The sequence below is a fragment of the Atractosteus spatula genome, chromosome 14 (genome assembly GCF_055471065.1).
Source record: "Atractosteus spatula isolate fAtrSpa1 chromosome 14, fAtrSpa1.hap1, whole genome shotgun sequence".
NCBI lineage: Eukaryota > Metazoa > Chordata > Actinopteri > Semionotiformes > Lepisosteidae > Atractosteus > Atractosteus spatula.
Genome location: NC_142719.1, coordinates 31,411,564 through 31,439,284, shown reverse-complemented (window position 1 = coordinate 31,439,284; position 27,721 = coordinate 31,411,564). Strand labels below are relative to the sequence as shown.

At 54.1% G+C, this 27,721-nt stretch overlaps 2 protein-coding genes across 9 annotated transcripts; both read right to left on the bottom strand.

The window, feature by feature from the left end:
- Positions 1 to 2,734: 2,734 nt before the first annotated feature.
- nhp2 (NHP2 ribonucleoprotein homolog (yeast)) lies at positions 2,735 to 9,616 on the bottom strand. Its single transcript, XM_088933315.1, has 4 exons — positions 9,329 to 9,616; positions 8,762 to 8,831; positions 6,318 to 6,423; positions 2,735 to 3,497 (listed from the first exon to the last, which is right to left on the bottom strand). The coding sequence occupies exons 1-4, from the start codon at positions 9,474 to 9,476 to the stop codon at positions 3,372 to 3,374; spliced, it is 450 nt and encodes a 149-aa protein (XP_088789441.1). The 5' UTR covers positions 9,477 to 9,616; the 3' UTR covers positions 2,735 to 3,371.
- A 770-nt stretch (positions 9,617 to 10,386) lies between these two features.
- Positions 10,387 to 27,601, bottom strand: brd8a (bromodomain containing 8a). Of its 8 annotated transcripts, XM_088931574.1 has the most exons (23): positions 27,557 to 27,597; positions 26,452 to 26,548; positions 26,071 to 26,140; positions 25,922 to 25,971; positions 25,520 to 25,642; positions 25,222 to 25,302; positions 24,982 to 25,046; positions 24,353 to 24,489; positions 24,022 to 24,213; positions 22,446 to 22,551; positions 20,772 to 20,945; positions 20,386 to 20,546; positions 19,409 to 19,843; positions 18,714 to 18,807; positions 18,356 to 18,402; positions 17,762 to 18,069; positions 16,228 to 16,320; positions 15,535 to 15,603; positions 15,179 to 15,356; positions 14,249 to 14,353; positions 13,603 to 13,647; positions 12,351 to 12,513; positions 10,397 to 11,657 (listed from the first exon to the last, which is right to left on the bottom strand). In XM_088931574.1, exons 1-23 carry the CDS (start codon positions 27,573 to 27,575, stop codon positions 11,623 to 11,625), a joined length of 2,847 nt encoding a protein of 948 aa, XP_088787700.1. In that variant the 5' UTR covers positions 27,576 to 27,597; the 3' UTR covers positions 10,397 to 11,622. The 8 variants fall into 8 exon arrangements, with proteins under 8 accessions (XP_088787695.1, XP_088787692.1, XP_088787694.1 ...); XM_088931569.1 differs by lacking the exon at positions 12,351 to 12,513 and having other exon boundaries at positions 10,387 to 11,657; positions 17,762 to 17,967; positions 27,557 to 27,601; XM_088931566.1 differs by lacking the exon at positions 12,351 to 12,513 and having other exon boundaries at positions 10,387 to 11,657; positions 27,557 to 27,599.
- Positions 27,602 to 27,721: the final 120 nt, after the last annotated feature.

The window sequence follows — 27,721 nt, the reverse complement described above, 5'->3', positions numbered from 1 at the left end:
AAAATCCTATTTGACCATAAAATATTTGAGATGTCAACATCGAATAAACAATTTTCACAGCCCTGGCCTTGGTGTGGATGAGGAGAGCTGTGCCGAATGGGACACAGAAGCCAGCTGGATGCTGGCAGTGTCAGTGGTACCAACTGTTTATCAGTTTCAACAGCTAACACTGGGTGTTTCTTCACTAAATACAGGAGCCTGGGCACAGGCAGAACCAAGGAGACAGAAAAGCAGAGCCACAGAGTGATATAAGGAGAGTGCAGGCAAGATGTTGAGAAAAGGCGGCTGCTTTAAAAAAAAAAATCAAACCTTTTTCAGGGGAATTCAGAAGAACAGCGCCCTCTTGTGGACGGACATGGCCGGTGAGCGCAAACAGGCGGTGCTTGCTTGCAGGTGGGACGCCACTGCCACCCAGTGGTAGAAAACTGGAACTGCACCACCTGCTGCCGAGTGACCAGGAATGCTCACGGGAGGCTCCCGCAGTGCAGCTCATTTTACAGAAGCCCTTAATGTACATTAAGACCCCACGTCTCCTCTTTTCATTTGCCGGTTTCCACCGGTCCACCTGTCCTGTGACAGTTTCTCAAGCCAGAACAGTCCTGCTCACGCAGTGACCCCAGCGTGACTAGCAGACTGCACCAGGGGTCAGTGCTCGAGCCTCTGGTCCAGAGGGTCCCAGGCTCGAACCCCAGGCTGAAGCATGTTGTACCATTGGGCAAGTTGCTTCTCCGAGGCTGCATTAAAGGGCCTGCTATACTAATGTGTTGTGTTTTCAGTTTTACAAAAACGTTCTCACTCAACTGAATGTAGCTGGTTAAACTGGGCATCAACCGAGATTTTACAGAATTAACCTGGTTTAATGGACGGTGGGAGTGTGGAACAAGATGTTGAAGCTGATAGCCTGGCTTCCCTCAGCAATCAGCTGGATGAGATCCTCCAGTCAGAACAGGAGGCTCTTCTTTACACAGAGAGTGGTGGGAGTGTGGAACAAGATGTTGTAGCTGATAGCCTGGCTTCCCTCAGCAATCAGCTGGATGAGATCCTCCAGTCAGAACAGGAGGCTCTTCTTTACACAGAGAGTGGTGGGAGTGTGGAACAAGATGTTGAAGCTGATAGCCTGGCTTCCCTCAGCAATCAGCTGGATGAGATCCTCCAGTCAGACCAGGAGGCTCTTCTTTACACAGAGAGTGGTGGGAGTGTGGAACAAGATGTTGAAGCTGATAGCCTGGCTTCCTTCAGCAATCAGCTGGATGAGATCCTCCAGTCAGAACAGGAGGCTCTTCTTTACACAGAGAGTGGTGGGAGTGTGGAACAAGATGTTGAAGCTGATAGCCTGGCTTCCTTCAGCAATCAGCTGGATGAGATCCTCCAGTCAGAACAGGAGGCTCTTCTTTACACAGAGAGTGGTGGGAGTGTGGAACAAGATGTCCAACCATGTTATTAAAGCAGATACCCTGAACAGATTCTGAGAAACAGCTGGATGAGACCCTTAGAATGATCATGCATTAAAACTGGATTTCTGACTAATAATGGATTAGAAGAGGAAATAGACAAAACATGCGTGTTTTTTCTTAAAAACAAGTGCAATTTGACATTCACGATCCTTGTGTGCTAGTGGAAAAAGCATAAATGCTGCAAGAGTAGTTCAGGTAGTTAGCCGCGTCAGCATGCGTAGGCTGCATTTTCCCCTGCAACAGAGCTCGCTGTATCACCTGCAAGTACATAAATAACACCACACTCATTTTCACATTTGTTTTTCAGAAACTCTCTGGGGCCTGGGTTTGTGCAGGACACCGCACGGTAGTTGTATCCCGAAACTGAGTCGTTTGGGTTAAAAATTGTCACCAAGCATAACTGAAGAGCTTTGATCAACAGTCTTGATCGTTTCCCACTCTTACCTTTAGGTTTGGGGAACAAGGCAAAATCCGATGCCCAGAGAGGCTCAGATATGGATCGCAGAAATGCTCAGTTGACACCCGAGGTAGGGTTAGGGTTAGCATCCACAAACTACTTAGACAATATTTAAGCTCAGTGCTGGATTTTTTCCCCAGAACTTTCTTGGGCCCGGGTGGCGCAGTTCCACCTCAGGACAATTCCTGATCACTCGGATGACATCTTGTACCTCCAGCAACCTCATTTACTGTATCTCTTGCAGTAAATGCCCAGCCGTCTACACTGGGGAAACCGGAAAGAGACTCGGAGACCGCTTCAGAGGACGTTAGGGCTGCGAAGATTAAAATCTCTCCAAGCCCATAGTTTCTCATTTCACCTCAGACAGCCATGACCACTCTAATCTCTCCGTCTGCGTTCTCAAAAGGGTTTCTTGACTCCCATCGCAGAAAGACATCAGAAACTAAAATGATCCTGAAACTTGGCTCACACTTCCCCCTTCTCTCAACAACAGACTTGTTTTCTTCCACCCCTCTCCTCACCTCTCTCTCGACCTCGCACCACCTGAGTGGCCACTCTGCCTCCCCTCTGCTCCCGCCTCCTCCTCTCTCCTGGCTTGTGTTTTCCTGTGCTTTATTATCTTTGCTGACTGCCCTGTCTCTCTCACACCTGAAGAAGACTCCACAGCCGAAACGTTGTGTTTTCTTTCTTCTCTTTGCAGCATTGGAATAAACCTTTACTTCTTCCAATGTTGCAAGAGACCTTATTTTTAACTTTATACCCTAACATTGGTTATGGCTTCAGCAGCAGAGTCAAAATAAACACCAAGTCTTCAACAACAGTACAAAGACTAAACACTGGATCTTTATTGTGCAGGAAGGAATTTTAAAAAAGTTAGGAAACGGTTAAATGCTGTCCAACACTTGCTCATGAACACACATACAGGGGGGCAGAGCCGCAGTTCCTCATAGCGGCCAGCAGAGTGCAGAAGGGTACTGAAGTTCCTATTGCTCTGAGTGTCCAGTTACAGAACTTGAATCCCGAAGGAGCTTCATGCCTGGATTCCGGTCCGGGAACGGAGCCCTGCACCCGGCTGCACCGGGACAGGCACAGACAGGCATCCCGCCCGGAATGGAGAAGGAAAAGGGGACAGAAAGAGGTGGGAGATGCTGCTGCTGTTCACCACCAGCCAGCCACGCGCAGGGGACAGGAATTTTATAAGACTGGTGATAACGCGAACGGTCTGGCTTTCCGCACTCCTCAAGAGCATCCTTGTCAGGCCCTGTGAAAAGCACACAGGACACCGCTGCAGTGTTGGGGTCTGCTCCTTCGCGTGCTTGGTGTTGTGCCACAGCTGTGGTCTCTGTGCACAAACCACTGTCTCACAGAGAGAACCTGGACCGAATCGCAACAGCTAGGGGAAGGGAGGGGGGGGGGGGGCAGGGCGTGTCCCGGGCAGGCTACTGAGGGGTGTGGCGCGGTCAGAGAGGCGCAGGAAGAGAGGTCACCTCCTCCAGGCACTCGTCATAGGCCTCCTGGTAGTCCTCGTGGGGTTTGATCATTATCACACAGGTTGGGCGCTTGGAGCCAGCTGAGGTGCCCAGATCCTGCAGAGAGAGAAACACAGGCTTGAATACCCACAAGTGTCCTGGGCTCCACAGGGACTGGAAGAGTCTAGAGCCTGTGACTGGGCTGTGTCAGTGTCCTGGACTCCACAGGGACTAGAAGAGTCTAGAGCCTGTGACTGGGCTGTGTCAGTGTCCTGGACTCCACAGGGACTAGAAGAGTCTAGAGCCTGTGACTGGGCTGTGTCAGTGTCCTGGACTCCACAGGGACTTGAAGAGTCTAGAGCCCCGTGACTGGGCCGTGTCAGTGTCCTGGACTCCACAGGGACTAGAAGAGTCTAGAGCCTGTGACTGGGCTGTGTCAGTGTCCTGGACTCCACAGGGACTAGAAGAGTCTAGAGCCTGTGACTGGGCCGTGTCAGTGTCCTGGACTCCACAGGGACTAGAAGAGTCTAGAGCCCTGTGACTGGGCTGTGTCAGTGTACTGGACTCCACAGGGACCGGAAGAGTCTAGAGCCCTGTGACTGGGCTGTGTCAGTGTACTGGAAGAGTCTAGAGCCTGTGACTGGGCTGTGTCAGTGTCCTGGACTCCACAGGGACTGGAAGAGTCTAGAGCCCTGTGACCGGGCTGTGTCAGTGTACTGGAAGAGTCTAGAGCCTGTGACTGGGCTGTGTCAGTGTCCTGGACTCCACAGGGACTAGAAGAGTCTAGAGCCTGTGACTGGGCTGTGTCAGTGTCCTGGACTCCACAGGGACTAGAAGAGTCTAGAGCCCTGTGACTGGGCTGTGTCAGTGTCCTGGACTCCACAGGGACTGGAAGAGTCTAGAGCCCTGTGACTGGGCTGTGTCAGTGTACTGGACTCCACAGGGACTAGAAGAGTCTAGAGCCTGTGACTGGGCCGTGTCAGTGTCCTGGACTCCACAGGGACTAGAAGAGTCTAGAGCCTGTGACTGGGCTGTGTCAGTGAACTGGACTCCACAGGGACTGGAAGAGTCTAGAGCCCTGTGACTGGGCTGTGTCAGTGTACTGGACTCCACAGGGACTGGAAGAGTCTAGAGCCCTGTGACTGGGCTGTGTCAGTGTACTGGACTCCACAGGGACTAGAAGAGTCTAGAGCCTGTGACTGGGCTGTGTCAGTGTCCTGGACTCCACAGGGACTAGAAGAGTCTAGAGCCTGTGACTGGGCTGTGTCAGTGTCCTGGACTCCACAGGGACTGGAAGAGTCTAGAGCCCTGTGACTGGGCTGTGTCAGTGTACTGGACTCCACAGGGACTGGAAGAGTCTAGAGCCTGTGACTGGGCTGTGTCAGTGTCCTGGACTCCACAGGGACTAGAAGAGTCTAGAGCCTGTGACTGGGCTGTGTCAGTGTCCTGGACTCCACAGGGACTAGAAGAGTCTAGAGCCCTGTGACTGGTCTGTGTCAGTGTACTGGACTCCACAGGGACTGGAAGAGTCTAGAGCCCTGTGACTGGGCTATGTCAGTGTACTGGACTCCACAGGGACTAGAAGAGTCTAGAGCCTGTGACTGGGCTGTGTCAGTGTACTGGAAGAGTCTAGAGCCTGTGACTGGGCTGTGTCAGTGTACTGGACTCCACAGGGACTAGAAGAGTCTAGAGCCTGTGACTGGGCTGTGTCAGTGTACTGGACTCCACAGGGACTAGAAGAGTCTAGAGCCTGTGACTGGGCTGTGTCAGTGTACTGGAAGAGTCTAGAGCCTGTGACTGGGCTGTGTCAGTGTACTGGACTCCACAGGGACTGGAAGAGTCTAGAGCCCTGTGACTGGGCTATGTCAGTGTACTGGACTCCACAGGGACTAGAAGAGTCTAGAGCCTGTGACTGGGCTGTGTCAGTGTACTGGAAGAGTCTAGAGCCTGTGACTGGGCTGTGTCAGTGTACTGGACTCCACAGGGACTAGAAGAGTCTAGAGCCTGTGACTGGGCTGTGTCAGTGTACTGGACTCCACAGGGACTAGAAGAGTCTAGAGCCTGTGACTGGGCTGTGTCAGTGTACTGGAAGAGTCTAGAGCCTGTGACTGGGCTGTGTCAGTGTACTGGACTCCACAGGGACTAGAAGAGTCTAGAGCCTGTGACTGGGCCGCTTCAGTGTACTGGACTCCAGAGGGACTGGAAGAGTCTAGAGCCCTGTGACTGGTCTGTGTCAGTGTACTGGACTCCACAGGGACTGGAAGAGTCTAGAGCCTGTGACTGGGCTGTGTCAGTGTGCTGGACTCCACAGGGACTAGAAGAGTCTAGAGCCTGTGACTGGGCTGTGTCAGTGTACTGGACTCCACAGGGACTAGAAGAGTCTAGAGCCTGTGACTGGGCCGTGTCAGTGTCCTGGACTCCACAGGGACTAGAAGAGTCTAGAGCCTGTGACTGGGCTGTGTCAGTGAACTGGACTCCACAGGGACTGGAAGAGTCTAGAGCCCTGTGACTGGGCTGTGTCAGTGTACTGGACTCCACAGGGACTAGAAGAGTCTAGAGCCTGTGACTGGGCTGTGTCAGTGTACTGGACTCCACAGGGACTAGAAGAGTCTAGAGCCTGTGACTGGGCTGTGTCAGTGTCCTGGACTCCACAGGGACTAGAAGAGTCTAGAGCCCTGTGACTGGTCTGTGTCAGTGTGCTGGACTCCACAGGGACTAGAAGAGTCTAGAGCCTGTGACTGGGCAGTGTCAGTGTACTGGACTCCACAGGAACTAGAAGAGTCTAGAGCCTGTGACTGGGCTGTGTCAGTGTACTGGACTCCTCAGGGACTATCTGCAGCATTTAGTGTTGGCTTCAACACTAGAACCATACAGATGGTACAATCTGGAGGACTGCGTTGAGGAGGGTGTAATGATGGCATAACGAGGGATTCTCACCACTTTAGAAGGGACGTAGGCGTAGGGCAGGCTGCGGTCCTCACACATGACAGGGATGTGACAGTACACATCGATAGGCAGTGTGTCCCCAGCCAACACCACAATCCTGCACAGTGACAAGAAGTCAGGAACACAGCATCACTCACTCTCCACCTGAACCACACACACAGCATCACCACAGTCCTGCACAGCAACACTCCCCACCTGACCCACACACACAGCATCACCACAGTCCTGCACAACAACACTCCCCACCCGACCCACACACACGGCATCACCACAGTCCTGCACAGCAACACTCCCCACCTGACCCACACACACGGCATCACCACAGTCCTGTACAACACCCCCCACCTGACCCACACACAGCATCACCACAGTCCTGCACAGCAACACTCCCCACCTGACCCACACACACAGCATCACCACAGTCCTGCACAGCAACACTCCCCACCTGACCCACACACACGGCATCACCACAGTCCTGCACGGCAACACTCCCCACCTGACCCACACACACGGCATCACCACAGTCCTGCACGGCAACACTCCCCACCTGACCCACACACACGGCATCACCACAGTCCTGCACACGGCAACACTCCCCACCTGACCCACACACGGCATCACCACAGTCCTGCACACGGCAACACTCCCCACCTGACCCACACACACGGCATCACCACAGTCCTGCACATGGCAACACTCCCCACCTGACCCACACACACGGCATCACCACAGTCCTGCACACGGCAACACTCCCCACCTGACCCACACACACCGCATCACCACAGTCCTGCACATGGCAACACTCCCCACCTGACCCACACACACGGCATCACCACAGTCCTGCACACGGCAACACTCCCCACCTGACCCACACACACCGCATCACCACAGTCCTGCACGGCAACACTCCCCACCTGACCCACACACACGGCATCACCACAGTCCTGCACAACAACACCCCCCACCTGACCCACACACACGGCATCGCCACAGTCCTGTACAACACCCCCCACCTGACCCACACACAGCATCACCACAGTCCTGTACGGCAACACTCCCCACCTGACCCACACACACAGCATCACCACAGTCCTGCACAACAACACTCCCCACCTGACCCACACACACAGCATCACCACAGTCCTGTACAACACCCCCCACCTGACCCACACACACAGCATCACCACAGTCCTGCACAGCAACACTCCCCACCTGACCCACACACATAGCATCACCACAGTCCTGCACAGCAACACTCCCCACCTGACCCACACACACAGCATCACCACAGTCCTGCACAGCAACACTCCCCACCTGACCCACACACACAGCATCACCACAGTCCTGCACAACAACACTCCCCACCTGACCCACACACACAGCATCACCACAGTCCTGCACAGCAACACTCCCCACCTGACCCACACACACAGCATCACCACAGTCCTGCACGGCAACACTCCCCACCTGACCCACACACACAGCATCACCACAGTCCTGTACAACACCCCCCACCTGACCCACACACAGCATCACCACAGTCCTGCACGGCAACACTCCCCACCTGACCCACACACACAGCATCACCACAGTCCTGCACGGCAACACTCCCCACCTGACCCACACACACAGCATCACCACAGTCCTGCACAACAACACCCCCCACCTGACCCACACACACAGCATCACCACAGTCCTGTACAACACCCCCCACCTGACCCACACACACGGCATCACCACAGTCCTGCACAGCAACACTCCCCACCTGACCCACACACACGGCATCACCACAGTCCTGCACGGCAACACTCCCCACCTGACCCACACACACAGCATCACCACAGTCCTGTACAACAACACCCCCCACCTGACCCACACACAGCATCACCACAGTCCTGTACAACACCCCCCACCTGACCCACACACAGCATCACCACAGTCCTGCACGGCAACACTCCCCACCTGACCCACACACACAGCATCACCACAGTCCTGTACAACACCCCCCACCTGACCCACACACAGCATCACCACAGTCCTGCACGGCAACACTCCCCACCTGACCCACACACACAACATCACCACAGTCCTGCACAACAACACTCCCCACCTGACCCACACACACAGCATCACCACAGTCCTGCACAACAACACTCTCCACCTGACCCACACACACAGCATCACCACAGTCCTGCACGGCAACACTCCCCACCTGACCCACACACACAGCATCACCACAGTCCTGCACGGCAACACTCCCCACCTGACCCACACACACAGCATCACCACAGTCCTGCACAACAACACTCTCCACCTGACCCACACACACATCATCACCACAGTCCTGCACGGCAACACTCCCCACCTGACCCACACACACAGCAACACAACTGATGCAACCTGACACACTCACACCAAAGTCGCCTCTGACTCACCCCTTCTCCCCCTTGTTGATGAACTTCTGGACCTCCTTCACCCCTCTACGGATCTGCTTCTGCTTGGAGGCTGGGATAGAGTGAGAGAGTAAATACTCTTGAATTACACAATTGTAGCTTCCGCTGCTACTGGGAGAGGAAACTCAATAGAGCTGCAGCCCAGCGTGTGATCTCCTGGCACAGCCTGAGGAACAGACAGTGATCCCGTCTCTCAATGATACTCCGTATTTAAATGTCTGTAAACGTGTTAGTTGTATGTGCTTTGGCATCACTGTAACTCATCGGCCCCGCCAATAAAGCTGTTTGAATGTAGGAGGAATGAGAGGGGGGAGAGAAAAGAGGGGAAGACGGAGAAGAGTTGGGGAGGGAGAGAGAAAGGAGAGGGCATCGAAAAGCGAGCAAAATAACCAGTCTGCTCCTTATCGCCAGTAGCTGTTTATGGAGAGACATGCAGCACAGCTTTAATGAACAGCGCATTAACTCCGACGTGCACGGTACCCCGTCTCGGCCCGGAGAGAGGCGTCCACACTCGTGTTAACAGCAGCAGTAAGGCGGCAGTGCTCCTACCCTTCTTGACGCACTTGTACAGTTTCTTCGTGAGCTTCCGAGACGCCAGCGGCTGGGCAATGGCGTTGATATTGGCGATGAGGTCCTGATACGTGTTCTCCGTGCTGCCGCTCTCCTCCTCCGCCTTCTCCTTTTTCGCTTTGGTCATTTTTTTAAATTTCTTCTGCTTATTCTTTTACTCGCGTGAATTGCGCCCGAAATTCAGCCTTCTGGCTTTAGAGACGCGGTCTACAGACACAACACGTGTGGATACTGAATCCGTGACGTCACTTCCCTTTCCTGCTTGATTTGTAACTCGCCATGTGGCCCGAGGGATACTCGCGCCCTCTGGTGCTACGGAGGAGTATTGAACATGAAACAGACTTTCTCGAGGTGAACCATTCACTGAACAGCTTTTACCATAGCGTTTTACAATTACATTTACAGTCCCTGTACAGCAGAACACGTTATGACAGGGGCTACAGTTCCAGTGCCCAGTCTTAGTACAGTGAACAGTTTTGTTACAATAGGAGCTACAGTCCCAGTACAGGAGAACAGTCCTGTTACAATAGGAGCTACAGTCCAGTACAGTAGAACAGTCCTGTTACAATAGAAGCTACAGTCCAGTACAGGAGAACAGTCCTGTTACAATAGGAGCTACAGTCCCATTGCAGTAGAACAGTCTTGTTACAATAGGAGCTACAGTCCCAGTGCAGTAGAACAGTCCTGTTACAATAGGAGCTACAGTCCAGTGCAGTAGAACAGTCCTGTTACAATAGGAGCTACAGTCCCAGTGCAGTAGAACAGTCCTGTTACAATAGGAGCTACAGTCCAGTGCAGTAGAACAGTCCTGTTACAATAGGGGCTACAGTCCCAGTGCAGTAGAACAGTCCTGTTACAATAGGAGCTACAGTCCCAGTACAGTAGAACAGTCCTGTTACAATAGGAGCTACAGTCCCAGTGCAGTAGAACAGTCCTGTTACAATAGGAGCTACAGTCCAGTACAGTAGAACAGTCCTGTTACAATAGGAGTACCAGATCCTAGCTCTCACATGGGACAGCTCAAACCACACAGGTCATATAGAAAGAACATTTTTAATATTTCTTTATTACAACATTCAGTAGTACATTAGCAAAAAAAAAATGAAAATTGAAAATATGTACACAAGGGCAGTATGGTCTGTGCACACACTTGTGCCAACAGGACAAATTTCTCTGCACTCCTACAATCACACAACAACAACACAACAGAGGGAGGAGACATCCCGGGACAGAGCGAGGGAGGGAGCAGGGAGATGTCCTGGGACAGAGCGAGGAGTGGAGGGAAGTCAGTGAGGGAGTAGATGTCCTGGGACAGAGCGAGGGAGGGAGCAGGGAGACGTCCCAGGACAGAGCGAGGAGTGGAGGGAGTCAGTCAGGGAGGAGATGTCCTGGGACAGAACGAGGAGTGGAGGGAGTCAGTCAGGGAGGAGATGTCCTGGGACAGAGCGAGGTAGGGAGCAGGGAGAAGTCCTGGGACAGAGCGAGGAGTGGAGGGAGTCAGTCAGGGAGGAGATGTCCTGGGACAGAGCGAGGTAGGGAGCAGGGAGACGTCCTGGGACAGAGCGAGGTAGGGAGCAGGGAGACGTCCTGGGACAGAGCGAGGAGTGGAGGGAGTCAGTCAGGGAGAAGATGTCCTGGGACAGAGCGAGGTAGGGAGCAGGGAGACGTCCTGGGACAGAGCGAGGAGTAAAGGGAGTCAGTCAGGGAGGAGATGTCCTGGGACAGAGCGAGGAGTGGAGGGAGTCAGGGAGGAGATGTCCCGGGACAGAGCGAGGAGTGGAGGGAGTCAGGGAGGAGATGTCCCGGGACAGAGCGAGGAGTGGAGGGAGTCAGGGAGGAGATGTCCCGGGACAGAGCGAGGAGTGGAGGGAGTCAGGGAGGAGATGTCCCGGGACAGAGCGAGGAGTGGAGGGAGTCAGTCAGGGAGGAGATGTCCTGGGACAGAGCGAGGTAGGGAGCAGGGAGACGTCCCGGGACAGAGCAAGGAATGGAGGGAGTCAGTCAGGGAGATGTCCCGGGAGAGAGTGAAGGAGCAAGGGGACAGAGAGGAAGAAACAAAAATAAGTCACTTAAAAAACAAAGCGAAACAGGGAATTGGAGAGAAAACTGCATGTCCCAGTCGGGGCCCAGGCCAGAGGAGAGCGAGAGGGGGGCAGAGAGACTCGTGCGAGGAGCGTTCTCCCCCAGAGCAACACTGTTCGAACGGCCCGCCGGCGCCCCTCCGCCTCTCTCTCCTCCCCGCCCACTCTCATTTCTTCATTTTCATGTCAGCTTCAATGGCACACCTCCGGCCCCTGGTTCCTCCGTCCTGAACAGGGCAGAGAAGAAGGAAATCTGAGCCTGCTGTCTGAACGGCTTTGCCACCCTGCGGTGCACAAGGGCTGAAACAGTGACCAGCTGAAATTCACATGATGTCTGAGTCCCTCACACCCGGACCTAGACTGATCGACTGACACGCTGGCTTGTCAAGGAGTGAGAGCAGCAACACGCCACTTGCAGGACTCTCTAAAACTTACTCGCATTATGTGCGGAATCTGGCATTTAGCCTTGCCATGTGCAAGTGATCACACCACTCCTCTCCTGGAATCCCTGCACCGGCTTCCTGTCAGGTTTTGAACTGATTTCGAGATCCCTCTGCTTATATTCAAGGCTTCACATGCCTGGTCTCCCCCGGATCCGTTCACTACCCTCCACCTGACCTTTGCTCGGCTGACTTGGGTTAACCGTGTGACCCTTACGCGTCACCACTCTGTGGGTGCAGGGCCTCGTGTCGCTGTACCCCAAAGCTGTGGAGCACCAACCCAAAAGAGACTAGAGACTCAGCCACATCAAGTGCTTTAATGACAGAAAATGTTTTTGGAGTTGTTTTTTGTGACTGTGTAATGTCCAAATTCCATAATAAGAAGAAGTTTAAAGTGGATGGCTTTTACAGGCCATACATGTTCATAAGTATGAAGGTTTCCTATCCTAACTGACTGGCTCTCCGACTGGAGGTACATACCTCTCCTGCCCCTCTGTCTGTGCTGACCCTGTCCTGAAGACTGCTGCTGCCCTGCCTGCTGTCTGTCCCTCTTTCTGATCAAGGCAGAGCTCCTGCTCTGTCCCACCTCTACCCTGCCTTTCCACAGAGACGGATCTAATGACCCCCGTCTCTTCCAGGGACACTGACCCGGGTAAACAGAACACAAACAGGAGGGAAGGATGGTCAGGGAATGTTTGTCGATCTTCCTCTAATACCTACGCCATATGTACGTATAGCTGGATTACAGACTCTTACTGGAGACTGTACAGAGACACACAGCTGGAGTACAAACTCTTACTGGAGACTCTGTACAGAGACACACAGCTGGAGTACAGACTCTTACTGGAGACTCTGTACAGAGAGACACAGCTGGAGTACAGACTCTTCCTGGAGACTCTGTACAGAGACACACAGCTGGAGTACAGACTCTTACTGGAGACTCTGTACAGAGACACACAGCTGGAGTACAGACTCTTCCTGGAGACTCTGTACAGAGACACACAGCTGGAGTACAGACTCTTCCTGGAGACTCTGTACAGAGACACACAGCTGGAGTACAGACTCTTCCTGGAGACTCTGTACAGAGACACACAGCTGGAGTACAGACTCTTACTGGAGACTCTGTACAGAGACACACAGCTGGAGTACAGACTCTTCCTGGAGACTCTGTACAGAGACACACAGCTGGAGTACAGACTCTTACTGGAGACTCTGTATAGACACACAGCTGGAGTACAGACTCTTACTGGAGACTCTGTACAGAGACACACAGCTGGAGTACAGACTCTTACTGGTGTCGGGGCGACGGGCTCTGCGCCGCGCTGTGTTGGGGAGACGGGCTCTTTGGGGCAACGGGCTCTGCGCCGTGCTGTGTCAGGGCAACGGGCTCTTTGGGGCAATGGGCTCTGCGCCGCGCTGTGTTGGGGAGACGGGCTCTGCGCCGCGCTGTGCGAGAGGGAAGGTTCTGTGCCGCGCTGTGTCGGGGCAACGGGCTCTACGGGGCAATGGGCACTGCGGCGCGCTGTGCGAGAGGGAAGGGCTCTGCGCCGCACTGTGCGAGAGGGAAGGGCTCTGCGCCGCACTGTGCGAGAGGGAAGGGCTCTGCGCCGCGCTGTGCGAGAGGGAAGGGCTCTGTGCTGCGCTGTGTCGGGGAAACGGTCTCTGCGCTGTGTTGTATCACACTGAAGGCTGCAGTCAGTACAATGGGCTGTGCATACAGAGTGATACTTACAAAGAGAGAGAGAAGGAAGGCAGGAGAGGCCATGGGCACACTGTCCTGTGAGAGGACAAACGACACAGTCAGAGCTGGAAATACACTGATACAGCACACACACACGCTGGAACACATGGATACTCACTGAAACGCAGTGAGACAATGATACACACAAGGACACACACTGAAAACACCCTGATGCACTGACGCAAACCGACACGCCTGGTGACACAGTGACGCGTCCTGACGTCCCACAGGCAGAGCACCAACGGGCATGCAGACCGAAGGTCCCCCTCGTCGCTCCCGACAGGGAAGGGGGACATCCCGCAGGGCCGGAGAATCCATGCATGGGGGTGTGCTGATGGCAAGGGGGATGAGGAGGAGGGGAAGATGCCTGGGATGGAGGGCAGTGCGGCGTGAAATGTGTGGGGCACTGCCCGCACGGCAGCGGTGAGTGTGGACGGGCCTCAGTGCAGATCACCGCGTGGGCCAGACTGGGCCGACGGACACACACGGCCACAAGCCACAGGGGGGGACTCGGCCATTCGGACTTCGGGGCTCGGAAACCGGATGAATGGGAAACGCAAATTTAAAGCGCTGCATGGGAACACTCGTGTATGCACATACACACAGATGTGGCCGTTCTCTCGTCTTCCGCGCTCACCTTGTCGGATGAGTCCTGCTTCCGCGTGGAGTCCCGCCCTCTCAGGCTCTTGGCGCTGATCCCCGACTCCGAGGTCTGCATGATCAGCTGAGTGGCCAGGAATTGCTGCACGAGACAGAGGGCAAGGCCGATCATGCAGGGAAGGAGAGAGGAAGAGGGGAGAGATGGGGGCAGGCAGAGAGAGGAGGGGATGGACAGACAGAGGAAGAGGGGAGAGATAGGGGCAGGCAGAGAGAGCAGAAGCACTGGGACACAGCACGAGGCAGCACTCTCAATCTGTCACTGGTCAGGTAGGAGACGTTAGGAAATTGCTATATAAGGGTCTTATCCCCTGTACCACTACTTCAGTCCCCCCAGAATCATGTCCCCCACAACACTTGTAACCCCCCCCTTCCCCTCTACAGTGACTTTTATTTGGTCACTTCAAATGCATTTTTAAATGAACACAAAAGTGTGATATAAATATTTGCTCAGCACGCCTCCTGAATACACTGTAAAATAATAGTCTCCACATTGCAAAAACTTTCTCCTCTGGAACGACTGCAGAGAAGACCACCCAGGTGCGATCCCAGTTTTAAGGGAGTGACAGGCTGAAACTTCTTTAGTCTTGAGCAGAGAAGACTGCAGGAGGACCCGATACAAGTCTTCACAATCCTCATGGGCGCAGTTAGACCAGAGGTCTTCTCCAGAATCAACAGTGAAACGCGAACCAGAGGAGCATTTAACACTGAGAACAGGAGGCACTATTTTACACCATGGGAGGTGGGAGGGTGGGGCAAGCTGCCAGGCCATGTGGTTGAAGCCGACACCTGGCTTCATGCAAGACAGAGCTGGATGAGATTCTTAGATTAACGAGCTCCTAATGGCCACACTGACAAGAGGGGCCAAAGGGCCCCCGTGACCTGTGACCTCTCTGGGGTCACCGTGTACCTGTATCTGCTCCAGCACGTCCCTCTGCATCTCCAGCGCCATATGGTAGACGTCGTGGTCGGAGCTGTTGTACATCACCGCGTTCTGGAACATCAGCATGATGTCCCGCTGGAACTCGGCCGTGGTCCGGATGAGCCCGTTTTCGATGTTCTTCTTGATCGTGGACAGGTCCATCGGTCTGGAGACAGAGAAAGACACGCGTGCATTCACATTCAGGAACACCAACAACGAATGCTCTCAGTGCATTCGTTCACATGCAGTGGTCAATCTCATATTCACACAGCATTTGTCTCCTCTCCCCACTAAGCAACTGTTTTCACTCTCCTCCCAGGTAACAGGCAGTCAGCCGGACCAACCTGTGCACAATGCTGTGGTATCCTGGCGCAATGTCATCCGTCACAGGCTGGAGAAACACGTTGGCATACCTGGGCATGGAGAAATACACAGAAATCACTCAAAGTGGAAACAGCTACAATAGAGGCAGCAGTCCCAGTGCAGTAGAACAGTCCTGTTACAATAGGAGCTACAGTCCAGTACAGTAGAACAGTCCTGTTACAATAGGAGCTACAGTCCCAGTACAGTAGAACAGTCCTGTTACAATAGGAGCTACAGTCCCAGTGCAGTAGAACTGTCCTGTTACAATAAGAGCTACAGTCCCAGTACAGTAGAACAGTTCTGTTACAATAGGAGCTACAGTCCCAGTACAGTAGAACAGTCCTGTTACAATAGGAGCTACAGTCCCAGTACAGTAGAACAGTCCTGTTACAATAGGAGCTACAGTCCAGTACAGTAGAACAGTCCTGTTACAATAGGGGCTACAGTCCCAGTACAGTAGAACAGTCCTGTTACAATAGGGGCTACAGTCCCAGTTCAGTAGAACAGTCCCGTTACAATAGGGGCTACAGTCCCAGTACAGTAGAACAGTCCTGATACAATAGGAGCTACAGTTCCAGTGCAGTCGGACAGTCCTGTTACAATAGGAGCTACAGTCCCAGTGCAGTCGGACAGTCCCAGTACAGCAGAGGGTGGACACAAGAGACAGCGCTCACCTGTGATTGGCTGCAGCTCGCCACACCAGCATGATGGATTTCTTCCAGATTTTCTGGGCCTGGATTGCCTCCTGATCCTCACTGCACATGGAACTGAGAGAGGGATATTTGCAGAGGTTAGCAGATATGAGAGATACATCTAAAAATTCAACTATGGGAAAAATATGAATTAGAAGAATAAAAATAAAATCTAACAATTTTAAATCTTCAGCTACTAGTCATCAGGAACTAACAGCACGTGTCAGAGCGTGTCACTGATGGTGTGTGTCAGAGCACACAGCCAGGAACTATCAATGTGTTGAAGAGCACAGTGTCAGAACCCAGAGTCAGGGAGTGACAGAGCGTATGTACAGAGTCAAGAACTAATAGTGTGTGTCAGAACACAGTGTCAAAGCGCGACAGAGCATGTGAACAGGGTCAGGGACTAACCGTGTGCCCAGAATCAGGATCTGACAGTGTGTGGAAGAGCACATTTCAGACCACAGTCGGGAGCTATCAGTGTGTGGAAGAGCACAGTGTCAGAGCACAGACTCAGGTCCTAACAGTGTGTGGAAGAGCAGAGTGTCAGAGCACAGTGTCAGGTCCTGACAGTGTGTGGAAGAGCACAGTGTCAGGTCCTGACAGTGTGTGGAAGAGCACAGTGTCAGGTCCTGACAGTGTGTGGAAGAGCACAGTGTCAGGTCCTGACAGTGTGTGGAAGAGCACAGTGTCAGAACACAGACTCAGGTCCTGACAGTGTGTGGAAGAGCAGTGTCAGAACACAGACTCAGGTCCTGACAGTGTGTGGAAGAGCACAGTGTCAGGTCCTGACAGTGTGTGGAAGAGCACAGTGTCAGGTCCTGACAGTGTGTGGAAGAGCACAGTGTCAGGTCCTGACAGTGTGTGGAAGAGCACAGTGTCAGAACACAGACTCAGGTCCTGACAGTGTGTGGAAGAGCAGAGTGTCAGAGCACAGACTCAGGTCCTGACAGTGTGTGGAAGAGCAGAGTGTCAGAGCACAGACTCAGGTCCTGACAGTGTGTGGAAGAGCAGAGTGTCAGAACACAGACTCAGGTCCTGACAGTGTGTGGAAGAGCACAGTGTCAGGTCCTGACAGTGTGTGGAAGAGCACAGTGTCAGGTCCTGACAGTGTGTGGAAGAGCACAGTGTCAGGTCCTGACAGTGTGTGGAAGAGCACAGTGTCAGGTCCTGACAGTGTGTGGAAGAGCACAGTGTCAGAACACAGACTCAAGTCCTGACAGTGTGTGGAAGAGCAGAGTGTCAGAGCACAGACTCAGGTCCTGACAGTGTGTGGAAGAGCAGAGTGTCAGAGCACAGACTCAGGTCCTGACAGTGTGTGGAAGAGCACAGTGTCAGAACACAGACTCAGGTCCTGACAGTGTGTGGAAGAGCAGAGTGTCAGAGCACAGAGTCAGGACCTGACAGTGCGTGTCAGCCAGGCAGAGACAGAGCACGTGTGCAGGAACTGACTGCACAGTATCAGGGAGAGACAGTGACCGTGCAGTGAAGAGGAGAAGGAGAGACAATGACTCACAACTGAGAGGAGGCCGGGCTGCTGGGGATGGAGTCCGCTGTCGTGTGCAGCTGCAGCGAGGTGTTGTGGACACTGTAGCCATCCTCGCTCTCGCCTTCCGCCCGCTCCATCTCCGCCTCCGACAGGTACGCCTCCCCGCCCTCACTCTCCTTCATCTCTGACACGCTGCCCTCGGCCTCACTCCCGCCATCCTCCTCCTTCACCTCCTGCACAGGAGAGCGAGAGCCACGCGTGAGAGGCGGCCAAGTCAGGACAGGGGCCGAGGAATGAGGAGTACGACGATGAGGGGAGATGGATGGATGAGGACTCTGGCAATTGGGGAAACAGGGATGGGGAGATCAAATGGAGAGATGAGCAATGAAAGAACGAATAGATGGAGTAGGGGGAGGATGAGATGGAGGGATGGGCAAAGGAAGAATGAAGAGAGGAGGAAGAGGATGAGATGGAGGGATGAGGAGATGGAGGGATAGGCAATGGAACTATGAAGCAATAGAGGGATGAAGAGAAAGGAGGATAAAGAAATGGAGGAGGAGAATGAGATAGAGGAATGGGGAGATGGAAGAGGGAGGAATAGATGGAGGAAGAGTGCATTACTTTTGCATGCTCCTTTCCAGATGCCGAGCTGTCCTCTGTCACAGTTTCTACGAGAGACAAACACAGCGTTCATGTTCACACAGTGGGGGACAGAGGATGGTGGTCAGTCCTGTCAGTGTGCTTCTGAGACGAGTTAGACACTGTTTTAGCTCCAGGGGTGTCAGACGCTGTGTAGCCCCAGGGGTGTCTCTGTGTCAGACGCTGTGTAACCCCAGGGGTATCACCGTGTCAGACGCTGTGTAACCCCAAAGTTTTGCTGTGCCTGTGACTGTGCTAGGGATTCTGCGTCAGACACGGTATCTAAGTGTCCGTAAGCAGGTCGCAGACTGTGCCAGTGTGTCAAGAGTCCTACACTCACCTGCACAGTGGGAGTGTGTCTCGGGTCCAGGCTGTGTCCAGTCCTCACTCTCACACTTGATGTTGACTATGGGGGAATGGGCTCTGGGAGAGACCTGTGGAACAGACAGACAGACCATTCAACACGATGCTACAGCACAGGGCTGTTCAGTGTGTAGCAGTGTGCTCCAGACAGCACAGCACAGGGTTATTTAGTGTGTAGCAGTGTGCTCCAGAGAGTACAGCACAGGGCTGTTCAGTGTGTAGCAGTGTGCTCCAGACAGCACAGCACAGGGCTGTTCAGTGTGTAGCAGTGTGCTCCAGACAGCACAGCACAGGGTTATTCAGTGTGTAGCAGTGTGCTCCAGACAGCACAGTACAGGGCTGTTCAGTGTGTAGCAGTGTGCTGCACACAGCACAGGACAGGACAGGGCATTTCAGTGTGTAGCAGTGTATCCAGACAGCACAGGAAAGGGCTGTTCTGTGTGTAGTAGTGTGCTCCAGACAGCACAGGACAGGACAGGGCCGTTCAGTGTGTAGCAGTGTATCCAGACAGCACAGGAAAGGGCTGTTCAGTGTGTAGGAGTGTGCTCCAGACAGCACAGGACAGGACAGGGCTGTTCAGTGTGTAGCAGTGCGCTCCAGACAGCACAGGACAGGACAGGGCCGTTCAGTGCGTAGAAATATGATCAGACAGGGTGGAGAGATATTCTTTACCTCCTCTCTGACGAGACGCTCGGCTGCCTCCTGGCTCTCAGCTCTGTGAAGTGTCTCTGGGTCGCTGCCCGAGACAACAGAGGAGGCGAGGGGATTATCAGGGGTGACAGGGGGAGGCAGAGGGAGAGAGGGGGCTGTGGTGGAGGCCGTGCTGTCCTGAGCTGGAGGAGGCTGGGCTATCTGCGAGGGAGGGGGAGAGCTGAGCGTCCTGCTCCCAGCCCCTGCCTCCCTTCCCACCTCCTCCTCAATCAGCTCTTTCTTGACCTCCAAGCTGCTGTGCACGGAAGGCCCAACGGGGGGCGCCGTGGCAGGGTCGGGGGCCTTGAAGGAGGGCTCCCAGGGGCCTGAGAGGGAGTGGGAGTCAGCAGCCTCTTCACACAGAGACAGGGCCGCCTCCACTGCTGCAGCATCCAGGGCCTCAGCATTGTCATCAACCTGGAGAAAGGAGAGGAGAGCAGGGCAGGAGAAGAGGAGAGCAGGGCAGGAGGAGAGGAGAGCAGGGCATGAGGAGAGGAGAGCAGGGAAGGGCAGGAGAGGAGAGGAGAGGAGAGGAGAGGAGAGGAGAAGAAGAGAGCAAGGCAGGAGAGGAGGGCAGGGCAGGAGAGGAGGAGAGGAGAGCAGGAGAGGAGGAGAGGAGAGCAGGGCAGGGCAGGGCAGGACAGGAAAGGAGGGCAGGAGAGGAGAGCAAGTCAGGAGAGGAGGGCAGGGCAGGAGAGGAGGAGAGGAGAGCAAGGCAGGATAGGAGAGCAGGTCAGGACAGGAGAGGAGGAGAGGAGAGCAGGGCAAGAGAGGAGGGCAGGGAAGAGCAGAAGAAGTTTAAGCCGACGAAAGAGGCAAAAGAGGAGAGGGCGGAGAAAGACAGCAGGAGAACAGAAAAGAAGGGAAAGGGGAAGCAATGGGAAGAAAGTGTGAGTTTGTCTCCATGCAGCCCGACTCCATTACATCTCAGAGCAAGCACGCAGGACCTCCTCACCCACCTTCTCCTCGATGATGGCGATGATGTCCCCCACCGTCTCCAGGTCCAGCTCGTCCCCCATGTAGGACACGGCCACCAGGTCCTCCTCCTCGCCCAGCTCGCCCTTGACCTCGCCCGGGGTGGGGCTGCCCTGGAGCTGCCCACTGGCCCCCTCGTCAGCACCTGCACCCACACAATACATGCCGTCACTGGCACTGCCCCGGCCTGGCCTCCGCTGAGGCCCGTTCGGGGACGGGCACCCCGACAGCCAAACTGGGACAGCGAGTAACTCGTCGAGCCCTGAGCCCGGTCCACGCCAGAAACAGAGGGAGGGCGCAGACGGACAGACAGATGGGGGAGACAGGGAAAGACACAGGGAGCAGGCACCCAGACAAGGCTGACGGAGACCTGTGGCGCGCATCTCGGGGGCGTCCGCAAGGTGGGCGGAGGGGTCCGGCTGCGGCAGCGAGGGCACAGCGCTGGCAGCGCCGGGGGGCTCGGCGCTGGTGGGCAGGGTGGAGCCGAGCTGCACGGTGAAGTGGGTGGGGCCGGCCTCCAGCAGCCGAGACAGCGTGGGAGCACCTGACACAGAGCAGAGCAAGCAGTCAGCAGGCCAGCAACACACACACACGCAACTGACACAACAACACAGCTACACAAGACAGCAGTGATTCTAGTTAGCATGCAGAAGAGCAAGATGGCGCGCAGGCACAATGACAGCAGTCTCAGCAACCAGGAGGTTGGCTGGATCACAGCAGAGTCAGCACTGACCGGAGGAGAGACAGCTCTCTCTGACAGCACTGCAGGATCACAGTAGAGTCAGCACTGACCGGAGGAGAGACAGCTCTCACTGACAGCACTGCAGGATCACAGTAGAGTCAGCACTGACCGGAGGAGAGACAGCTCTCACTGACAGCACTGCAGGATCACAGTAGAGTCAGCACTGACCGGAGGAGAGACAGCTCTCACTGACAGCACTGCAGGATCACAGTAGAGTCAGCACTGACCGGAGGAGAGACAGCTCTCACTGACAGCACTGCAGGATCACAGTAGAGTCAGCACTGACCGGAGGAGAGACAGCTCTCCCTGACAGCACTGCAGGATCACAGTAGAGTCAGCACTGACTGGAGGAGAGACAGCTCTCCCTGACAGCACTGCAGGATCACAGTAGAGTCAGCACTGACCGGAGGAGAGACAGCTCTCCCTGACAGCACTGCAGGATCACAGTAGAGTCAGCACTGACCGGAGGAGAGACAGCTCTCACTGACAGCACTGCAGGATCACAGTAGAGTCAGCACTGACCGGAGGAGAGACAGCTCTCCCTGACAGCACTGCAGGATCACAGTAGAGTCAGCATTGACCGGAGGAGAGACAGCTCTCCCTGACAGCACTGCAGGATCACAGTAGAGTCAGCACTGACCGGAGGAGAGACAGCTCTCACTGACAGCACTGCAGGATCACAGTAGAGTCAGCACTGACCGGAGGAGAGACAGCTCTCACTGACAGCACTGCAGGATCACAGTAGAGTCAGCACTGACCGGAGGAGAGACAGCTCTCCCTGACAGCACTGCAGGATCACAGTAGAGTCAGCACTGACCGGAGAAGAGACAGCTCTCACTTACAGCACTGCAGGATCACAGCAGAGTCAGCACTGACCGGAGAAGAGACAGCTCTCACTGACAGCTTTGTGGGAGCATAGTCTGTTCTGTGCTCTTTTGTGGAGAAACAGGTTCTGACCCCAACCAGATGGTGAACGGCTGATTTGGTGGGATTTTAAAGCGGTATTTTCTTGGTTGGAGTTAGCTGAGTATTGTCTGAAATCATCGCGTCGCTGTGGGTCGTTGGAGCCACGTCTTCTGTATTATGCTAAAACAGATTCTGGCCTGGATCACACATTTCAAGGTTGACCTTTTTAATTGCTGACATGTTTATCATGTAATTCTGCATCACACTGCTGAATTGGACTTTGCACTTTTAGAATCAAGGTTTCCAAAATTCTGATGGTGTAGATTTAGTGTGGACAGCAGTGTGTGGAGCTCGGGTGTACCAGCTGTGAAGGAATGGCGTCGTTGGCGTGGTTACCTGTGGCTGCCTGGGATGCTGGGATAGCGGGACCGCTGTGCTGAAGCTCTGCCCCATGCACACCTGCTCCAGTCATGTGACCCGCAGGTACGTCTCCGTCCCCCACCTGCGGAACGAGCACATGGTAATATCCCACCAAGAACAGAGAGAGCAGGACCGCCAGCCTGCGCTAGTGACCCTCTTCAATCTTCCCCGTCGACCCACTCCTCCTCTTCCTCGCTCACCTCCTCACTCGCCAGCCATGTTCTGCCACTAGCCCTCCTCCAGGAGCTCAGACAGGAGGCAGACGAGACTGAGCATCAGAAGAAAAGTATCGCTCGTGCCTACAGCACATTTACTATTATTATCAGGAAAATCAGTCTTTTGTACCAGGTGCTATTGAACAGGCATGGCAGGTTATCATGTCACAGCAGTGATGATCAGCAGGGGCTCCCTGCTGTGAAAATGGCAGCGCGTGGCTCCTGCTGGAATCAGCTCAAGCTGTAGGTTCTGTGACTCATGCTTTGTGTCAGGTTAAAGATGTTGTGTTGTGGGACTCTCTCCTACCCTGGGCCATTGTGCGAGTCCCAGGACTTGATCAATATAGCGCCCAGCCCTCAAGTTGCTCTTGATCACTACAGGTGGGGTTTTGGTGGGGACCAGACACTCCTGCCCAAATGTTCACACTAGAACCTCCCTGTCGGTGGTCAGCTGTACTCTACAGTTAGCAGATCTGTGCCACACTTACTGATGTCCATCAGGGCGGTCAACACACAAGCCTGGCTCATCTTCACAGAGGACTGAGCTCCACTAATGCCCAGTCCACCTGAGGTCCGGCCTCCCAGAAACGAATGGCACGAACGTGCTATTCTCTTGAAAACTGGGACATATCTGTTCACCAGGCGTGACATTTGGCAGGCAGAATCCCCCCCATTACCTGCGCCCAGTCCACTCCTCCACCCGTGAGGTCATTCAGAGCTCACGCACCAGCCAGAGACATGAGAGAGTGTATCATTAATTAAACAAAATGACAAACCTATCATTTAATCAATTTCCAAAACATGAATACTTTCTTTAAAAAAAACAGTCAAAAATGCTGTCTTTCTTTGATGCTACAGAGAGCAGCTCTGACAGGCCCTGTGAAGGCACTGATTATATACATAAAGATTACAGAAGAGATGATGGCCAGATCCCTCACCCAGCCTGTTTGCTTGTAGTTAACTACCAAGCTACTGTAGTTACTCAGTAGAAATTTGATCTGACTATCCTATCCAACTCGTTCCACACCCTCATCTCCATTTGTGTAAAGAAGTGCTTCCTGTTCTGACTGGAGGATCTCATCCAGCTGTTTCTTGTTAGAACAGCATATCAGCTTCAACCACGTGGCTTGGCAACTTGTTCCACACCCCCACTATCCTTTATGTAAAGAAGTGCCTCCTATTTTCAATGCGCCTGCTGTAGTTTGCACTGGGGTCCTCTTGCTTGTGTTTCTCTACTCGTTAGGAACAGAAATGTTTGGACGGAGCCCTGATTCGGGATTATTCGGGATCCTGAAAGCATCACGACTGCCTCTATCCCACCTCCCCACACCACTCACCAGTCTGGGGCTGGTTGGCAACAGGCTGCCTTTCTTCAGCAGCTCGGAGAGCAGGGGGGAGGGGGGCGGGGTGACCTTCTGCCCCAGGACCTTCTTCTGCGGGGAGTCATCTAGGAGAGGCCCCAGGCTGGGCTCCAGGGGCCCGGGGCCTGCTGACTCTGTCAGGGGCATGAAGACCGGCGCCCCAGGGGTCTGTGGGGGGGCAGGGAGGCAGGATTAGCAGTTGTAATCATATCTGGAGACAGAATGCAAGAAGAGGAGGGGAAACAGGGAAAGAGAGAGGGGGCGCGGGTGAGAGAGACAGGAGGAAGGGGGCAGGGGACAGACTCACGCTGGCACCGGCCTCCTCGGGGGCCGGCTGGGGGGGGTCGGCCATGGGAAAGTCCAGGCCTGGGGAGCTGGAGCCCAGCGGAGAGCGAACCGTCACGCTGGGGACGCGCTTAGGGGTGTTCTTCACTGCCTGCCGGGCTGCAGACACACACAGAGGTGGAGACAGGAGTCAGGGAGAGGAGGACCGAGCGCCTCCTATTCCAGGTTGGCAGAGGTCTGAGGATAGTTGGGGCAGGTGCTGGCTGGCGGGTCAGCCATCCCAATCCCGGTCCTGCTGGCCCACGTTCCTGCTGGCTCTCATTCCAGCCCGGCTTAATCACTTCACTGAAGCTTCACTGAACCAACCAGACACTCGAGCAGAACGCTGGAAAGGCTTTTTTTATATATACTCAGACGTTTGGGATTTGATCTTACTTATGAAATGCAAAGGAGAAAATGAACTCTCCAGCATGTTTAAGAGTTGAACACGTTCAAGCGGTTTAATTTGATCCTAAGTCGACTAACGGTTCAGCTGAGCAACTGAGCGCTGGGCTGGAAACCAGCAGGGATGAGCTCTACATCACCAGCAGGACCAGGACTGGGGTCCCCTGCTGTAGCAGGAGTGACAGTGGGCGTGTCCCTGTACTGTACCCTGATAGGCTGCATCTGTGGCCTTCCGCTTCAGCTCCGCCTCTTCCTCGTCCTGTTTCTTCTTCCTGGAGGCGGGAACAGTAACCGCATCAGCAACGCCGCCACCACCTGCCGACCGCGCTACAACCACACATCAAATCACAGACATCTCCTGAGCCAGACGCACAGACAATGAGACCCAGGCAAGTACACAGAAAGACAGGCAGCCTTTCACAGACACTGGGAGATGGACAGACTCACAGGACGATCTCCCCCCACAGCTCCTCCAGCTTGTTGTCCAGATGTCCAGCCTGGATTAGTTCTGCCTCCTTCTTCAGCTTCCTGCAGGGAGAGACGCAGTAAGAGTGGACTACAGTGAGGGCCATTAGGTTACAACACAGCACACCATACAGGGACACAGGGTAGAGTAACAGTACACAACAGCACAGGCTACCAGGACAATACTGTAGGAAACAGTGTAGAGTAACATTACACAACAGTTCAGGTTACCAGGACAATACTGTAGGACACAGGATAGAGTAACAGGACAAAATAGTACCTGTGCAGTTCCTGAGTGTCTTTGATCAGCCTCTTGAGCTCATCTATCCTCTCTGCTGTCAGTCTGCGCACAATCACGTCCTCCACAGTCTCCACCACCTCACCCTTCTCTCCCCTCTTCCGCCTGAGAGAGACACAACATTACACAACACTCCTACACTGTCTCCCCACCACCTCCCCCGAGACACAACACAACAGCACAACACTGCACTCTCTCTCCCCCACCTCACCCTGCTCACACACCAGACACAACACAACAACGCACTCTCTCCCACCACCTCACCCTGTTCACACCCGAGACACAACACAACAGCACAACACTGCATTCTCTCTCCCCCACCCCACCTGCTCACACCAGAGACACAACACAATATAAGAACAAGGAATGGGGAGCTGCACTCACTTGGGCGTCTCTGTGGTCTCCAGCAGCTCTGAGTACTGGGAGGCACAGTGCTGAGAGAGACAGACAGGAAGGAGGAAAAACACTACCGTCATGGCGCTGAAGAGGTCGAGGACACACCACATGAGAACGAGCATCACTGTGTCTCCTACCTTCTGTGAGAACCAGTCCGGAGGGCGGCCTGCCTCTGCGAAGGGCTTGATGGCTCTGCTGACCGACACCCTGGCAGAGGGAGATGTATCTGTTACTGTGCAGTTAACTGTACCTGCCTTGTGAACACTGCAGCTGATCGGTCACGCCAGTGAAGCTCTTTGAATCTGATAGGCTGGGAGAGAGAGAGGATGAGGAGAGACATGGAGACGGACGGAGAGGAGAGGGGGGACAGATGGAAACTGAGAGAATGAGAGGAGAGAGACGGGGACACAGGCAAAGGAGAGAGAAGGGAGAGGAGCAAGAGGGGACAGTTCTGGAGGGAAACTGTCTGGCAGCCAGGAGCGCCGGACAGAGAGACAGGAAGAAAGAGCCCCTCTTACCAGTTCTGGTCTCCACTCCTCATCACAGACGAGGCCAAACACAGCTTCTCCCTCACAGACCAGGGCTCTGTGGGGCCCAGCGACATCAGCTTGTGCTCTGGAGAAAGTCGGGGAGAAGACAGGAGAGGAGGGAGAGGACCGGGGACAGGGAAGAGAGAAGATAGGAGAGGACAGGGGACAGGGCAGAGAGAGGATAGGAGAGGAGGGAGAGGACAGGGGACAGAGCAGAGAGAAGACAGGAGAGGAGGGAGAGGACAGGGGACAGGGCAGAGAGAAGACAGGAGAGGAGGGAGAGAGAGAAAGGTCATATTAAAACAGATAAACTGTATGTGTGACAGCGAAATGACAGTCTCCCTCTCACTGTACCAGACACTGAAACCTGTCTCTTTAATCACAAAAGGAGTCACTGACGCTGAGGAAATGATAACAACTGTGCCACCATGCCGCCTGCTGAGAACAAACAGCCCGAGTCAAACCTGGTTCAAAGTCAGTTAAGAGCTGGACCGTGTACCTGAGAGCTGGCTGGAATAAAAGGCAGCAAGTGTTCGGGCTCTAGGAATATTCTCTACAGGACAGGGGACCACTGGTCTAAAAGATATTCAACCGGCCACGGCGAGAATATTTCTAAAGGATATTTACCCGGCTACCGATCATGGATAGTTAGTACTAAATGGTACCAAAAACGTGGGGAGTGTTCAGTAATAAACACACAAGTGATACGCGTACGCCTGGCGGTGTCGTAGCCAGTAACAGACAGCCGCTATCAAGCGTTAGTACAGCTACCAGCGTGGTTTCTCTTAACTTTCTTTCAGGTTCAGACTCTGTATGACACACAGACCGAAAACTGAGACGCTCTCATACACCCCGGGCCAAATCCTGAACTACAGTCTTTGTGTCTGCGTTACGTTCCTCCTAATGTTACGTTAAAAACCGTCCGTCCGTTACCAGAATACCACTTATTTCTGGGGAAAGTCACGGTAACCTTACATAAGGAGTAAGGAGAAACATCCGTTCATCGCGCAGAACAGACACACAAAAACACAGAAACAACTCCGAAACACTGATAAAAGTACAAAGACACAATTAAAATATAAACAACACCTACTCCCTATGCCGCCCGCCATCTTGACTCCTTTCCCCTCCCACACCGCCACTGAGCACTTGGACTTCCAGGTCAAAGTGCTTTTCTAGCCCCGATGCTGCCTGGGAAATGAAGTCTTTGGCTTTGGAGGGACATGTACAGTATGACCAATTTATACATCGCTCATGG